Source organism: Toxotes jaculatrix, chromosome 2 (genome assembly GCF_017976425.1).
Source record: "Toxotes jaculatrix isolate fToxJac2 chromosome 2, fToxJac2.pri, whole genome shotgun sequence".
NCBI classification, from domain to species: Eukaryota; Metazoa; Chordata; class Actinopteri; family Toxotidae; genus Toxotes; species Toxotes jaculatrix.
Window position 1 is genome coordinate 25686232 of NC_054395.1, and position 17451 is coordinate 25703682.

General features: G+C 41.0%; 2 protein-coding genes across 2 annotated transcripts; both read left to right on the forward strand.

The window, feature by feature from the left end:
* The first annotated feature begins 2765 nt into the window (after positions 1-2765).
* Positions 2766-9384, forward strand: peds1 (plasmanylethanolamine desaturase 1). The gene is made up of 6 exons (XM_041048378.1): positions 2766-2967; positions 4439-4558; positions 4734-4825; positions 4985-5129; positions 5278-5490; positions 5600-9384. Exons 1-6 carry the CDS (start codon positions 2832-2834, stop codon positions 5719-5721), a joined length of 828 nt encoding a protein of 275 aa, XP_040904312.1. The 5' UTR covers positions 2766-2831; the 3' UTR covers positions 5722-9384.
* Positions 9385-10256: 872 nt separating this feature from the next.
* Positions 10257-14291, forward strand: LOC121188573 (ubiquitin-conjugating enzyme E2 variant 1-like). The gene is made up of 4 exons (XM_041048390.1): positions 10257-10307; positions 11295-11443; positions 11818-11943; positions 13059-14291. Exons 1-4 carry the CDS (start codon positions 10286-10288, stop codon positions 13203-13205), a joined length of 444 nt encoding a protein of 147 aa, XP_040904324.1. The 5' UTR covers positions 10257-10285; the 3' UTR covers positions 13206-14291.
* Positions 14292-17451: the final 3160 nt, after the last annotated feature.

Genomic DNA, 17451 nt, shown 5'->3' on the forward strand with positions numbered 1-17451 from the left:
TGGTCTCGGGGGGGTTTTATTACAAGAAGGGGCGGGGTTTCTGGGCAGGTGACGCGCAGCAAAGAACCAACCGGACAACCTGTGGTGCTTTTAGAGGAGCTATTCCACACACAACTACGTGTATTTGGACACAATCTTAAAAAAAAAAAAGAAAAAGAAAAAGAAAAAACTCACTTGCTCTGCTTTTTGCGTGACAGTTAAGTTGCGCCAAGGACTTTGGATTTCAACAGCGAGGGGGGCGGGGTTATTTTCACTAATTTATCATAAAAAGAAAGACAACTAAGTTCAAAATAAAAACTGAAAATACAAACCAGTCACTCAGCCCACAGTACCACACGACGTGTGAATACTTTTAACCAGCATTTGCTGACAACACGTCCATTCACGCCCTCTACAGTCACATCTCATCACCTCGACAATAATGGAAAAATTCCACCCAGTAGCAACCTGTTTACCATTTTTTTTTTCTAACTTCATGCGTAATAACCTCATAACGGCGATGTTCGTGAAAGCACCCCTGGACACATCTGCAGACAGCTGTTTCCCCACAGCGTTCACAGACTAGTTTGAACCAGTCTCTGCGTTGTTTTTATTGTGTGGTTGAGTCGTGCGAGATGAAGCATCCACTCCAATACTGTATAAGGGTCAATGTGGGTGTTGGGTCGAATTTAGTTAAAATGGTTTATTACTACAACGATTCACTGTGTTTTCAGTAAGATCCAAGAAGATTTGCTGATTTCCTGCATATGTGGTGATTTTTTCTCTCAGAGCAACACATTAAAAAATGAACAGGACACAAAGAAGCGACAATAACCGGACACGGCGGCTTCGCTCAGGTGCCACAAAACAGGCCTTGGGATCATGTACAGGTGTCCAGGTGCTCTAATGAGTCTCAGTGCACACAGTCCCTTCTTAACTTGACTCTCAGCTCTTGTCATATGCGGTGCAATTTGTGATCAGAGTGATTTGGACTTAATGTGAGGTGTTATTGCCATCTTGTGTTGAGCTGCCAGAATGTACACAAGTGATTTTACGGCAGCAGAGTCAATGTAAATGTCTTTTCCGTTTGGACTTGCCTTCAAAAAAGGTTTCTTTCCTTTACCGGAAACCTACACTCTCCCCTCTTCCCACAAGGATCCCCAGAAAATGACTGCACTAGTATTTACACTTCATTTTGTGACTCATCACAATTTGTTGCTTTACTGGGAATTTTAGCTGTATTACTTTTTTTCCCCCCTTTTCCTTTTCCCCTCTTGGTCTAGATTAATTGCTAACTGCTGTTATGCTGTTACCATGTAATAGTGACTCTGTGGTTAGGATACACACAAGGCTGGGATAAAATGTTAGGAGGCCCTGGGGCATAGACAGCACCAGGTTTTCTAAATAATGAAGGTTTTAATTGAGAAAACATTCTTATACAAAGTCCCTCTAGAAAACCACCAGATAATCAGTTAGCACAGAGTGAAGCTGGGACTTTTGAGGAGCCTGGTGGTTAATTGCTTTCTTTGCCTGGTTGGTAATCCAGCCCTGGACACATATTTTGAAGCACTCGGATGCTTTTCTTAGGTAAAAGTAAAAAAAATATCACATTGTAAAGCATTTCATGCAACTTTATACTTTTACTTCTCTTTGTTTATTTAACAACTACCTTCCTATTGACCAGTGACAACATTAAAATACTGCTCACAGAGTGAAGCATCAGCTGTAGTAACCAGTGATACGTGTATTTTCACCCCTTCTATGTTCATAAGTGGTGGAAGAAGTACTTAGATCCTCTACTTAAGTAAAAGTAGCCGTGCCACAGTGCTGAAGTACAAGTAAAATATATGCATTCAAAATATTATTTCAGAAAAAGTACAAGTGAAATGACATGAAATGTTAATATATCATGTCATAAAGTCATAGAGCTCAGTTAAAAAACACAAATGAGGAGTTTACGCAGAGGCAAAACAACCAAAAAAAGTCACATAACAACCACCGAGATGCAAAATGACCACAAAGAGACGCAAAACATCCAAAAACAGACCACAAAACGACGACAGCAGACGTTTTTGTGCGTCTCTTTCAGTGTGGAGGTGTGACGTGACTATTATTGTTTCCTGTTTGAAAGTCATGGAGCAAAGTTAGAGGACTGCAAAACAATCTAAGTGACTACAAAGAAACTCATGTTTACCGAGAGACACAAAACATCCACAAAAACATACAAAACGGCCACAGAGACTCAACATGACCAAAACGAGACCTAAAAAAGTACTGCAACGATTCACACAACGTCCACATAGAAACAAACAATGTTGTCTTGTGTGTCTCTCTGTCTGGGGGTCTTATGAAGGAAGGGTGGGAGGGCGGTCTTTTACCTGTCTTTACCCAGGGGACCTTTTTGTCATAACAGTACTTGACGTCTCACCGTGTTCACATCACATGCTTATGCATACCTCACATGCACATGTTATCGACCTTTGGTTTCTTTCCCATAGTTGTATTTGTAGCCTCACAATCTAACCGGTGACAGGCGTCGCTGTAACACCTGTTCCGGTGTTTTACGTGTTGAGTGTCAGGTACGCTCCGACAGCTCCACCTACCGTGCGTCCAGCACAGGGCTGAGAGCACACAGGACGGGTGGGGTCGGCAAATGCGGTCTTTCCTCTCGCAACCCCTATTGGTCACACGGCTGTCTGTGGAACAGTTTCTCGCCCGGTGATTGGCTGCAGCGCTCACCGACTTGCTCCCGATTGGCTGAAATCGTTACGTCGTCCGTGGGCTGAGAAAGTTGGTTCCTGGCTGCGAGTAGAGAGACCGAAGGGGCCGGGGCTGGGCCCAACAGCGGAGAAATGGCGAGAATGGTGAACGAGAACGGGTGTGGAGTGGAAACACAGAGCCCAGAGCCGCAGGGACCGGGTCGGGGAGCGGCCAGATGGGGTCCACAACACGCCGGTGCCCGAGAACTGGCCACTTTGTACTCGCCAGGTGAGTCGATCTCTTCAGCAGCTCCGTGTCATCGGCTTGTTCCCCCGGTTCAAGTGTCCATGAGTGGTGTGACATAACGACGGGCTTTATATAGTTACCAAGTATGAAACGGGGGAAAAAAAACTAATATCACAAACAAGAAAACAAAAACAAAGGTTGATCTTTAACCGCTACAGTTAAATGACACCGAGCAATCAGCGGCAGTTATGTGCTTGTTACAGCCACAGTGTTGTTGTTGTTGTTACACAATAGGAATCATGTGAAATTGGCTGAACTGGGTTTGAGTCGCAGTTGTCCTTTGACATTTCCAGCATCAGGCAGAGGTTGTAGAAGAATCCACTGCTGCTGCTGCTGCTGCTGCTGCTTTAGGCTCAGGAGCTTCATTCGTCCGTGGAGCCGCTGTGACCTTTCATAACGGCGCTGTTGCTAAGTCAGCCCGTAGACTGTGAGTCGGAGAGCCGTGCATGAGCGAAAACTAAGGGTCCAAATAGTTTTGGGATCTCGGCCGTGCCACTGAGCCAGTCCTCCCACCTTCACGCCAGCCACTTGACCTCACAAAAAGTGCACGGCCTTCCCACCCATTGCACAAATACTTGTATATTTCTGAGCTGCTCATATTCAGTTGAGGACCTTACTAGCATGGACGGATTATGAGAAAATAGCTGTTTAGGTACAGACAGGTGAATGACATCCTTCACCACTCCCCCACAGGACTCCCTTACTTGTGATTGTTTTATGTGTGTGTGTGGCCGTTTTGCATCTCCTTGTAGTTGCTCTGTGTCTCCTTGTAGTTATTTTATGTCCTTTTGTAGTTGCTCTGTGTCTCCTTTTTGTGTCTCTTTTTATGTGTCTTTGTGCTCGCTTTTTTTTTTTGGTCTCTGTATGGTCGTGTTTAGTCTGCTGTCGTTTTATCTCTTCGTGGTTGTCGTTTGTCACTGTGGTCGTTTTGTGTCTTGTAACAGAGTTCTGTGACTTTCAGACAAGTTAACAGTCACTTCATGCAGAGGCACAGCCACAGGGGCCCGAGAGGTCAGGGGGTCCGGCATGCCCATTCAGTAATCCACCTCTGCTTACAAGGATTTGAATATGACAGTGTTGTCAGTGTGGTGATCAGACTTTTGCCTGCTAGAGGGGGTCTTTTAAAGATTGTAGCCATCTTTGAGCTATAAGATGTGGACAGGTATTTCAGGCCCAGCTGCTCCACAGTGTCATGTAACTAGCAAAGTGCAGAGGAATGTCTCCTCACCCAGAGTCACTGCTGTAGAGAAGCATTAGTCAGTTAATCGTGCTGACTAGTTTACTAACCTTTGGACAGATCAGTTTGAATTAGATGATGTCACATGAAGTTCAGGTGCTGTGGACTGGAGACCGAACTGATAATCAGGATCGTGTTTCTAAATCCAGCCCTAACAGAGCAGTGGGCTCGTGTGCTCTGGTTGTACTAACATATATGCTCCTGTTTCTCTTTAAGGCAAAAGATGTCAAGAATGGATAAGTGTTGTCTTCTGCTTCTCTCTCATGGCCTTCAATTTCATTCACCTCCTTGCCAATTTCCATCTGGGGCATTTGTGGTACATTCTGTTGGGCATTGGTAAGTGCTGACTGAAAAATTATATAACATCCAGATCTTGTATTGTCAGTAGTTGATTAGATCTGTTGTTTTTTTCAGAGCTACAGTCCAAAGAAGTGTTGGCTGTTCTCCTTTTTTAAAAACAATTTTCTCATCCACTTTGCTGTTCTGCTCTCATTCTCAAACTCATTTTCAGTGGCAGGAATACTCACCGCAGACTTTGCGTCAGGACTTGTTCACTGGGGGGCTGATACGTGGGGATCAGTGGATCTACCCATTTTTGGAAAGGTAAGGGTATCCACAAACCGGTCTCTAGAAATAGAATCCATTGTTTGTACTCCAAACAATCTGTTTTTGAAAGGAATGTGCTTTTCCCTGCATTCACAGTATGTATTTATTTTTTTTTGTACTGTCTGATTCTGATTCTGATCTGTCCTGCCTTTATAGGCCTTTATACGACCATTTAGAGAACACCACATCGACCCCACAGCCATCACCCGTCACGACTTCATTGAGACCAATGGTGACAACTGCATGCTGACCATAGTCCCTTTAGCAAACATGGCCTTCAACTTCCTCACCCTCTCCCCTGGTGAGTTTTATATCGACAAACCAAGTCTGACATGTTCTTGTATGTGAAAATGCTATAATCTAACCCAAACTGTTACTTAAAAAAAAAAAAACGGCAGAGGGCAAATGAATTTCCGTCTCACCTTGTTTCTGTCTTCTTGTAATTGCAGCGGAGATTTACCACATCTACCCCTGGTACTGCTACTTGTATGCACTAGCCATCTTTGTGACCCTTACCAACCAGATTCACAAATGGTCGCACACGTATTTCGGCCTACCTCGTTGGGTCGTGCTCCTACAGGACTGCCACATCATCCTTCCCCGCAAGCACCACCGCATCCATCACGTCTCCCCCCATGAGACGTACTTCTGCATCACTACAGGTTTGTCTTTTTACTTCCTTATGGCAGAAATAAAGAGTCAGCCTAGTTGTTTAGAAGATGAAAGGGGATGAGAGTCTGGCAGATTTGTCACTGAGCTTTGTCTCTGCAGGTTGGCTGAACTACCCACTGGAGAAGCTCGGTTTCTGGAGGTACCTGGAGGATCTTATCCAGGGCGTGACAGGAGAGAAGCCCAGGGCGGACGACCTGAAATGGGCTCAGAAAGTCAAGTAACGCTGCAGGCTAACTGCACCCTACCTCAGAAGACACTGGCTCCGTCCAGGCTTCTCATCCCCTTTTTTGCCTCACTTAAACTGTAATTCATAGGAAGGAAAACTAACAGTTTCTGATGCCATAGCTTTAAGTCTTGCACATTTTGTCTGTTTTTCAAGAGGAGGGCTTTGTTGATGGAATTTTTCATTACTTACACATGGAGATCATAATTTCAAATTGCAATATATCCTTAACTCTCCATACATCTAACACAGCTCATCACTTTTTTTGAGGTGACTGTTGCTAAGAAGGTTTGGTCAGATGCATAATTTGAATTCGCTGTCCAAGGAGATTAAAAGATTTCCCTCACGTCTGAAAATTCAAACAGTCCCAAGAGAGAATACTTGAAAGCGTGAACACTCCAATTTCTCCTCCAGAGCAACAACTGATCATTTGGAGAGTCGATAAATCACATTATATTTGGCACTTATTTTTTCTGGATCAGTCTTTGCATCTCCTCCTTATCAAGGGTTTATTTGATGTGAAAGTGATAAAATAGGATTTGGGCCATGGTAAGTAGCAGGTGGTAGGATGTTAGGATGGTTTACCAATGTTGATAGCTAAAGAACAAATTGGTTAATTGCTGTTACCTTTGTTGACTGTTTTTTTTAAGAGAAGTCATGAAAATATATAGATTTTTTTCAGTACCAACTAGTCCTCATTGTTGATTCTAGTAACTTACTACAAATGCACTTGCAGCTATATTTAATAGTTTAGTCATGGATTTGTAAATCTGAGACAGTGACTACAGTTACAGTGGAAGAGCCAGTGCTACTTTACAGCCAAACTCATCCAAACCAGGACGGTAAATGGCATCTCAAAAGTCACGTTTTAAAACACACAAACCAAAAAGAATAAAAAAAAACGAATTGCTCATATTGCTGTCAGACCTTAAACTGGCATTTTTATTCGAATTTGTCATGTTCTGGATGTTATTTGGCCACTGAAACTGACACTGAAGATGAGAATTTAAAGCCATTTGAAAAAAGTCACATGGAAACAGGTGTAACTGTAGTCAGTGTTGATGCTAGACCATTGGAAAATCTGAGCAAAAATACATGTATCCTGCTGTTGTTCTGCTGAGTCATTCTGGGCCGATTAAGTGGTCTTTACAGAAGAACAGTGTGCCACTGTGAAAGGCAGTTTTAGGGTTTGACTCCTGGTAAACAGACAGTCCTGCAGAGGCACATGCTGTTTTGTCAAGCTGCCTTACACACCGTAAATGCAGTTCTTGTGTCTTGCTTTTGTTGCTCTGTTTTTTTTTTTTTTTGCAGCACTTCTTTGCGTTGTTCCAGTGGAAATTCTTGCTGGGATTTGTGTCACCGTTACTCCGACACTCTCAAAGTTATGTGCCAAATGTATGTAACATCTTTTTCACTCCTCACATCTCGCTATCCTCTTTGTAATATGGGAAGGAACTGTCGGTTTCAGAGCGTAACATTCCCCGTGAGTAATGTTGCCACAGCGTACCGTCTTGGTAACTGTGACATGTTGACTTGGTGATGTTACAAGGGCTTCAGTGAAAGCTGATGATTCAGGAATTTCTTCACTTCTATAGATGAGATTATGTAATGAATTCACTGGTTGAAAGTTTTTTTTTAATGCTTTAGTGAGTAATTTGTAAATGTCTTGTACAGCGACTAACTATGCAGTGTAATAAGAGGCCCTTAACTATACGTCTTAACTCATATGATTAGGTTAAAATGCCTTTCTTTTTTTAATAGTTTACATATATTTTGCTTAGATGGAAAACTGGAGCTCTAAAATTTAGCTACTTAATGAACTGCATGACAAAATTACTTTTACTAATTAAGATGTCACTTACACAGACGTAAGAATGCGTGCATGCATACAGCATGAGGTCTTGCGCAAGCAATATACTGGGTCACCAGCTTTCCTTTGAGTTTGTGTGAAGCAGACACTGACCGGGGAGGATTGTGCTCGCTCCAGATGAAATTAATTGTACCTCTTTCAAAAGATGACCCCAGACTTTGACCAAATGGTCCCAGGTTTGAACTACCAAAATGTTATCTTCATTCCAAGGAAATTGATTGAAATCCTGGCAAAGGTTTTCAGTTTTAAATGGGAGAAGCTGACCTTGTTGTTCCGTTGAGTAGACCAGGTTAAAGGCTTTACGATTAAGCCTCTGGTGTTATACTCCAAGTAGATAATTTAATCATAGCTATAATACACTTTGAAACCAAAATTATGTTTTATATTATGTAATATTCCAGTTTTTGAATCCTTCATACTTGACTATATACAATTATTCACCTTAGGTCAACTGCAGATTTACACTACAGATTGCATAGTGCTTATAGAGTATTGTGAGAAGCAGTTCTATGTGCGCTAGATAGTGTCATGTATGCTGGTAAATTGATGGCGTTTTGTGTCACTGCATCAAAGTTTAGGGCCTTCTACTCCTGTAGTTCTTTTTGATCAGTATTAGGCAAAATGTTGTTGGGATACGGCCAGCTGCAGTTAGTAGACACATTTGAACTTTGACACACAACTTATTTTCTAGATAGGAATTTTGGCACTGGCCCTGCTACGGCGCTTCAGTAAATTGCTTTTTGTGGTAATATAAAGGTAATGATGATTTTTAAGGATGTTTTGTGTTTTTGTAGTACTGCAACATAGGACAAGCTAAGGATGATGGTTAGAAATGTCAGACATGACATGCCATAATTAGTTTGTTTGGAGATTGACAAAACTGACCACCTTACATAAAAAGTATATGGTGAACTGAGAAGTAACATACCATAATAATCTTTGCTTGGAGACAGCTATAATTGCTATTTATGGCTCTTATAGTTGGAAGTCTGGTTGTGAGTATCGATCTAACATGCATTGACTAATTCTTCATTCTTATTCTCCAGATGATCTCAGGATTGTGCTTAAGGTGATTAAAGTAGTGTAATATGACGTTGTAAAAAACACAAACCAAAACACTCCGTTAGTGAAGTTAAGACCATTATTTAATAGGTAAAAGATATTTAAATCACTTATTTCTATCCGGTTTTGTTGGCCAAAGTAGCCGAATGATTTGAAATGCAATATAGGTTCTGTTGTAGCCATATAGCAGTGCAGTTAACTTGACCTCCGTTATTGAGGTAGAATTTGTGATTAAGCTGTGTTTGGTTTTTCTGCTTAGAGACAATGGGCTTTCATTAGTGGATTTGAAGGGTATTTTGTGACAACGTGTGGTTAACTAAATATTTTCCCACTGGAAACAATTTTGTGGAAGCAAATTAGCTTGTTAGTAAGTGGGGTGGGCAGTTGTTGTTGGTATGTTTGACATGCTGTGTTGAAATCGCTTTTGTAATGATCCTTGGATTTTTTTATTGAATTGCCTTATCCTCTCCCTGATTGATTTACTGTAAATCTTGCCAGCGATATGGGAAAACGATTCATTGACTTTAAATTGTCCTTCACTTGCCTCTCACTTTTTCTGAGACAAGACCCATATGGATGTTGTAATTGGTTATATATGCTGATGGTGATGGAGTTTTAGATATCAGAATAATGCCTTGATGCCTTTTTGTTGTCTTCCATGTGGGAGACTTAAAATGTATATATTAAACTGTATTTATAAATAAACTAAATAAACAGTTGTTAATTACTGCTACTTGTCTTCTCTGATACATTTTTTCTTTCTTGGCTTCAGTTTAAAGATGTTGTAGCTATATAATTCACAATCTTTCCCCTTTCTCTACCTGCATAATCTCACTATGTTTGGAGTCTACAGACAGAGCAAACAGAGATGTTTTGCAAGAAGATATTTTGACATGTCAAAGTAAGAGAAGCACAGATGTAAATTACAAAACTGAATAACAGAACCATTGTTAATCTCATTAGCAACTCTTGCTCTACAATGACAAGTCAAAATGTCTTCTGTAAAAAAGGCCTATTAGTAAAAAGTAAATGTGATGGGACCTGTTATGAAGCCGGTTTCATTCATTTCAAGTAGTTTCATTGTTTTTTAAATGGCTCAGTAATTCCTTAAAACAGCCAGGCTCTGTCATTGTTTCTCAACTTCACTCAAACAGGAGTAAATACTGTAATACTGGGAACTATTTTCAGCCACAGATTAACTCACATTTGTTGTTGCAGTGAGTATTTTCAGCAGCAGGATGGTTGTATGTGAAACAGAGTCAAAATAAACCACAGTGTCCATGTTTACAATAATGAAGGAACATGCCACCTAATGCATCAGCGAGGTGTTTTTAATAGTTTAATGTAGCTCTAAAGCTCAGAGGAAACCAACATGTCAGGTTTCAGGAGTTCAGCCACACAGACAATACTTGTTGATAGCATAAGTTCATTATTTGGATATTGAATTTGTTTACAATGAGGAAAAATACACAAGATCAGCAAAGTTATCCTTTAACTGGCCATTCTCTGTTTCACAGACTATAACACCACAGAGCAACAAAGGAAGCGGTGCTTTGCGTTTCTTCCACGCGCACGCACCGTTGGCCACAATGGCAAAGTTACGTGCGCGTTCCCGCTGTGTAGCGACAAGATGGCGGTCGCCGCCGGATCAGGTAAATGTTCGATAGAAATAAATCATCTCGAGAAGCGGGCGTTGAATAGTCGGCACAATTAATTTTCACGATGTAGCTATCAGGTTTCACAACAAGGTTAGTTATCTATTGACGCACGTGCTCCGTGGAAATGTACATGCTAGCACAAAGCCGGAGCTGCCGAAGAGAATGAATAGGAAGCGATGCTATTAGCTAAGCCACCGCAAGTTAAGTTGGATAAAGGGAGATGCATTATGACTGCCGATAGAGGAATTTCATATAGTGTAATAGCCGTGTGATCATTTAACACCAGTCATCTGCATATATAACCTTGCATGACGTGATTTAGCATGATTACAGTGATTACAGTGTCCAGCGCTGACGCCTCAGCACCGCCACCCTAACGTCCGGGTGATGTTAGCTCATGTGCGGCATAAATTTGTTTACCGACTCCGACAACTGCTGTGTCACAAACCGGGTCATTAGCGTCAAATATCATCAATCAGTGTCGGCGAATCGACATTCAGCCTTTTGTGCGTGTTTAACCTTAGGCTGTTTAATGTCAACAATGACGGCACGTTTTCCGAGATACCGACTTCCAGCTAATCAAGAAAACATGATCCAACGTTGTTCTGAGTTTCAGTGAGGGAAGTCTGAGCTTGATTGCCGCACCAGCTGGCAGAGTGATTGTGTGTTTGCATGCCTCAGTTAACAGTGCAGCACCCTCATATCTCACTGCAGAGGCCAAATGATGCAGCACCGTCGAAGCCAGATGCTAAATAGAAGAAATGAAAATCATCTATCACCATCAAAAGACCGCTGAAAGCTCGTCAACTGAGGCGTTCCTCATTGTTCTATCTGAATGAGTCATGCCACGACCAGCTCGTATTTTATTAACTGCAAGTCATTTCTATGGCAAGCTTGGTAGCACCTAAATCCACCTGCCCTCCTGGAAACTTGCATGCGTGAGCGTAACAGTCTTGCTTTGGTGTGTTTGTCCACAAACAGGCGTTAAAGTTCCTCGCAATTTCCGGCTCCTGGAAGAGCTGGAGGAAGGCCAGAAAGGTGTAGGAGATGGGACAGTGAGCTGGGGTCTGGAGGATGACGAGGACATGACCTTAACACGATGGAGAGGGGTGATCCTCGGCCCTCCGAGGGTGAGTGGTGCCATTTTCCTTTAAATGCTTACTGCACAGTCCTCATTACAGTGGCTGAGAGGGTAACAGACTGTCATGTGACCAGAAGGTCTCAGCTTTGATATGTGCAGCATCCTCTCAGTGTACCAAGTTGTAGTAGTAAGCTTTCTGCACACTTTGCTGTGAAGGAGTACATCAGCTAAGTTATGATGCTACACTAAAGGAACTGGGTAAAAATATAGTTAAATTTTTAATGGTCCTAACCTGGTTTTGGAGCGTTTTCTTTGATGGATTTCACATGGATGATATTGTTAAAGTCATTGAACATTGTGTGCTGTTTTTTGGTTGTTTAGTGTGCTGTCCTCTCATCTGTCCCCGCTTGTCTCTGTCCACAGACAAGCTATGAAAACAGGATGTACAATCTGAAGGTTGAATGTGGGCCAGGATACCCAGAGTCACCACCGTTTGTCAGATTTGTGACAAAGATAAACTTGAATGGTGTGCACACCTCCAACGGTGTGGTATGTAAATCTTTTGAACCAGTTGATTTTCTGTCTTGATTAACTAAATTTTCATGCCTCAGCATTCAGCCATCTCTTTGAAACAGATGCTAATGTGTTCTTAATCCTGCTCTTGCTACACTGATAAATACATTTGAAGAATAACATTTGTTGGAATGTTTACACATCCCAGAGGGATTTATTTAAAAAAAAATTAAAGGTGCACATAGTTAAAGGAAGATTTCTTTGCATTCCTTAGTCATGGACTCTGTGGACTGGTCATTCCAGATTAGAAAGTTCCTGTTCTGAGTGTATGCCTGAATCCTCTGACCGTTAATTCTTCTTTAATTCTGGCACAAGATGTAGAACAACGTACAGTATGTGGTGTAAGACATGTACATCTTCATTTTTACTTTGATATTTCAAGGCACATTCACACTGACAGTTTAGTCTCAGTCGTATTGTTGTTTACATAATAATGTGGTAAAATTACCATTTTTTCCTTACTTGAATGCAGACCAAGAAACCGTACTGGATCCACCAGAAGGAAGTGGTCTTAGATTGGTTCCACTCAAACTGTTCAATGTTTATTATTCTTGATTTAGGAGCACAGAAAATATGATGGCTAAGGTCAACATGACACACAGTTTTCTGTGGTAGGGCAGTGGAGAACATATACTTGTGGTTGAGTGGTTGTTCTCCTTTCATTTCTTCAAATATAGCAATGCCCACATATTCATGTTTTGCAATTTTCTTAGTGGATATTAAAATAGGCACCAAAATCATGTCCTGACAACTGTGGAAAACACCTGAAATTGAATCAGGAAAGTTTTACTTCCATAATAAATACATTTAAAAGCAGTTAATCAGTCCGTGGCGGCTGAGCACAAACTCAGGTTTGTATTCAAACAAACAAAAAGTAATGTAAAAACTGAAATTACAAAATCTGCATCACAGAATATCTTAAACTCCAATTTCTGACATTTTGGTCACTTCAAAAGGTAAAAGCTAAGACAGACGATTTCTGTTGTGTCGGTGATGTTCAACATAGAATTATTTTTTAAAAAAAAACTTTATGGGAGGGTTTTTACAGAGTAGCATCATATGCATCCTTACTCTTGTTCTCTGTCCACCAGGTTGACATGCATGCGGTGACTGCACTGGCCAAGTGGCAGAACTCCTACAGCATCCGGATGGTGCTGCTGGAGCTGCGGCGGCTCATGACGTGCAAGGAGAACATGAAGCTTCCTCAACCACCTGAGGGCCAGATCTACACCAACTGAGCCCCTGCTTCTTTTGCCTCCATCTTTTTCTCCTTTCCCCACTCCAACCCCTCTGTTTTGCTTTCATCCCTTTATCCCCCATCATCCGCCATGTGACATTCCACCTCCTGCCAACACCTTGGCTGAGCACACGCACACATACACTCACTCACTCAAATATACAGTAACAGGTATACAATAATAGGTACATGCAGACATAAACACACACATACATACACACACACATACACATATCTGTATACACACTTATTACACTCTTATTGAGCATTCATGACAGTCATTCCAGGCCCCCGCCCCCTCCCTCTCCCATCACTGGAGCTCTGGGTGGACTCGATGTGACGAGGCAGGCGGAGTCCTCAGTCCACACCAGATATGATCATTCGAATACTGTACATCTTACTAATCTTTTTTTATTATTATTTGTTAAAAAATGCAGATTGTACAATAACATAAATAATCTTATTGAGTGTATCTCTTTGTCTGTTGCCTTTTTGTAACATTGAGAACGGCCACTTAACGTAGTTGCACATAGTTCACTAGACGGTTGGTTGCTGTTAGTTGTGAGATAATCTTCTCTCAAGGTTTACATATAAAATCCCAAACCCAAAACGCATATATCTTGGTAAATAATGTTAAGAATGTCTTGTCGTGGCCAGATATCTGATGAAATATTTTCTTCAGTATGTGTTCACATGGGCTTGCACATTTTCTTTTTTTTTTTTTTTCCCCACAAGAAGTTCCTTAGTAAATGCATGACTGCAGCCCAGCAAGGTGCCTGGAAGTGGCCACCCTAATTACACATGGCTTTTTATTTTGTTCTATGTAAGAGCTGTCCAAAGTGAACGTTGTATCTATACCACTATATCTGATCTTAATATGCATATTAGCGTAGTATGCACATCTGCTGTAGGTCTGCAGAAGTCCCAGTTAAACCATGCTTGAAAATAGAAGTGAAATCAGCTACCTCTTTTGGTCCTGTGTAACGTCAGAGGAGTTTTCTGACTTGTGAAACTGTCTTTGCTACTTCATGTGACAATTTGTTTTACTCTCTCCACTTCTTTCATAAATCTTACTTCATGCTTTTCATGCATTTGTGTCGTTGTAGATCACTACGTGTGTTTAGTGCTTTTGGGTTGCGTGGAGGTTTGTATGGAGCATTTCTAAATAGTGGCTGGTATGTACAGTGCTTATTTCCATAACCTCTGCGCTTGAATGACCCTGAGAGATCTGGCGGAAGTGTGATGCAAGCACAGACCACTTAAAGGCACAGTCCAACATTTTGGGGAATACGTTTTTTTTTTGTTTTCCCACTCTTGCTGAGAATTAGTTGAGAAGATTGATATCACTCTCATGTCTACAAACAGAATATGAAGCTAGATCATGTGCTTAGCTTAACATAAAGCCTGTCTGAAAAAGTCCACCTAACAGCTCCTCTAGAGCTCAATAATTAGCCCATTTAATCTAGTTTAATCTGTAGACAGTCACTGATCTGGCCAAGACGCAGCTGTAGTAGTTCTTGGAGTCAGTTTCTCATGCAAGTCTGAGCAAGGAAGCAAATAAGTGCATTTCCTAAAATGTCGAACTATTCCTTAAGGATTTTACTTCCTACTGGTTCAACAGCACGGTTTCTGCTTCCTGTTTTTATTTTAGTGGGAAAGTTTGTGTGGAGACAACTTATAAGCAGTGGTGGAAGAAGTACTCAGATCATTTACTGCAGAAGAAGTAGCAGTGCCACAGTGTGGAAATACGGATAATGAGTCCAGTAAATTAATAATTCAACAAAGATAGCTTTTACCACACAGCATTGTCCAAACCTACTAATGAAACCGTCTCTTAACCACCACTGAAAAGTTATTTATAAATGTTAAGGGCAGGGTGCATCCTGAAACTACCAAACAAAGCAAACTTACACATCATTTAGTCAGACCTAACTATGGAACGTTGAGGCATCCACATGAGGCCATCCAGGTGAGCTGGTTTGCTATAAAGAGTCTTTAAAGTAAAGCAAGGATGGGATGGGAAGGGATTCTTCCAAAACACTTACTAATGATTCAGTGTCATAATTTAACTGACTCAAACGTATGTAAAATAGTTCGAACTAACTCCACCTTGACCAACTAACACAGTAAAATGCTGCTCACACATTAATGCATCAGTAACAAAAGTGTCATGTAATTGTGCAACTCACAAATAGTGCACTTTTCTGCATTTAGTACTTTTAATTGTGAAACTTAAAGTATATTTTGCTGTTAATTCTTTTACTTTTTCAGTGCAGGACTTTGACTTGTAATGAAATATTTTTGCATCGTGGTGTTGCTTCTTTTACTAAAGGGTCTGAATACTTCCTCCACCACTGCACAAAATAGCACACATTGTTACGTCATTTTCCGTGATCATGTGTCAATAAGCACCTTTTCATGCACTCTAGTCCCTGTTATGTCTTATCCTGGTTTTAGTTACTTTCAGAATATTAATTCAGATAAGAACATTACATTGTTTTATTATTTCCGATTCTAAGATTATCAGGTTAGTCATCATCTGTACAGGAGTGTTTTGGTTTTCCCATTCATTACACAACAGTGCACACTTTAGACCTGCATCAAAATAAATAAAGCGATGTGGTTATAGTTTACAGAATGTGCATTAAGAAAATGTAATGTTTCTGATAACATTTTTTATAAGCTGTCTTACACTCTTTCTATGATATTGGTAAACAGGATGTCAGGGTGAATCTGTTGTGACAAGAAGGTCAAGAGAGGATTAAGACTTGTTAACCTCAACAAATAGAATAAGCAGCAGCTCCACTGAGGTGTGGTTTGCTTGCAAAATGTCACTGAAAAGGAAGCTGAACTTGTGTTCGTTTCCATTGTTTACTTCTGCTTACTGTCATAACATTAACTGACACTTGCATGCTTATTCTGTATTTTATTTGTCCTTTTTTGTCATTTTTGTGCCTGCCATTTGTAAAGCACTTTATAATCACTGATTTAGTGCTATATACTGTAAGTAAGCTTTATTGTATCATTGCAGTGGCGAATGTCAGTGATGTGTGAGCACTTTGCTGTAGATAAGCCTAACTATGGTCTTATTTTTTGGTTTACCTAAAGTCCACAGGAAATAAAACTAGTTGGGCGGCGTACGGGAAAATACAGACAGGGTAAAAATAGCAAATGTTTATCTAAAACAGCTCAAGCAAAAGTAAAAAACAGAACTGAGAACATGTATTAGCTCTGAGACAAAAAGTAAGAGCATGGCTACATGAACACCTGCTCTCATCATGCACACTGAGAGAGTGAAATCATGTTTGATTTCATGCCATTTTCACACATCGCAGGAGCAACCGATAACATCAGTAACCACTGCGTTCGATTTAGATGAGCCCCTGTTCATGCTGGGAAGCAGAGCCGGTGTTATCAATTACAGCTGTGCTCCTGCTGTTATGTGGTAAAAATGTCTCCACAGACCATGGACCATGCTCACAGGTATCTAGTTCTGCTGAAAATGCTGAAAACTCTCAGCGCTCAGGTGAGTTTCTGAACATCTTCACACAAAGGAGTTTTGCAAAAGGTCAGTTTTCAGTGACTTATAGCTCAATTTGTGTGCACAAGAGGCCATGCATAGAAAAAGCTATGACTTGTATGTGTATGTGTGGACTAGGCCTAAATATGCCTTTGTCACAGCAGACATTTTGACTTGTCAATGCAGGAAAAGCACAGGTGTCACCAGTAACATTACCTGACTCCATTCTGTTTGAGTGTCCCAGTAAACTATGTGCAGTGTGTGCAGTTTCCTTTGTGCACTGCACTGTGGGAGAACAAATATCTCAACGATACTTTGATAATTCCCTGATTTCTGATTTATCCTCTGACGCCACCATGAGGCTGACATTTGAGGTTTTGAGTGTGACGTCTTGACAACTTTTGAATGTATTGCCATGAAATTTGGTTCAGACATTTACGTTACTCTCAAGTTGAACTGTTAGACCTTTGGTGATCCCTCATTTAGCACCATCATCAGGCCAAACTGTTTATTCGTCCAGCACTTTGGTCTATGACCAAACATCTGCAAAGCTTATGGCATTATCATCAGACTCAGCTGTGCTTTTTGTTCAGTGCTAATTATCAAATGGTAAAACATTACCTGCAATACAACATGTTAGCACTGTCACTTGTGGGCACGCTGACATTTAGTTTAAAGCACAGCCGCTCCTACGTTGTGTCATAAATAGCTGGAGCATGTGGACTCT

What these genes read in the sequence shown, in the direction of transcription:
- peds1 (XM_041048378.1), top strand. Translation starts at nt 2,832, where the DNA reads ATGGCGAGAATGGTGAACGAGAACGGGTGTGGAGTGGAAACACAGAGC. An exon ending in GGCCACTTTGTACTCGCCAG is followed by an intron (nt 2,968 to 4,438) that starts GTGAGTCGATCT and finishes TTTCTCTTTAAG; the next exon opens with GCAAAAGATGTCAAGAATGG. An exon ending in ATCTACCCATTTTTGGAAAG is followed by an intron (nt 4,826 to 4,984) that starts GTAAGGGTATCC and finishes CTGCCTTTATAG; the next exon opens with GCCTTTATACGACCATTTAG.
- LOC121188573 (XM_041048390.1), top strand. Translation starts at nt 10,286, where the DNA reads ATGGCGGTCGCCGCCGGATCAG. An exon ending in TGATCCTCGGCCCTCCGAGG is followed by an intron (nt 11,444 to 11,817) that starts GTGAGTGGTGCC and finishes CTCTGTCCACAG; the next exon opens with ACAAGCTATGAAAACAGGAT. An exon ending in TGCACACCTCCAACGGTGTG is followed by an intron (nt 11,944 to 13,058) that starts GTATGTAAATCT and finishes TCTGTCCACCAG; the next exon opens with GTTGACATGCATGCGGTGAC.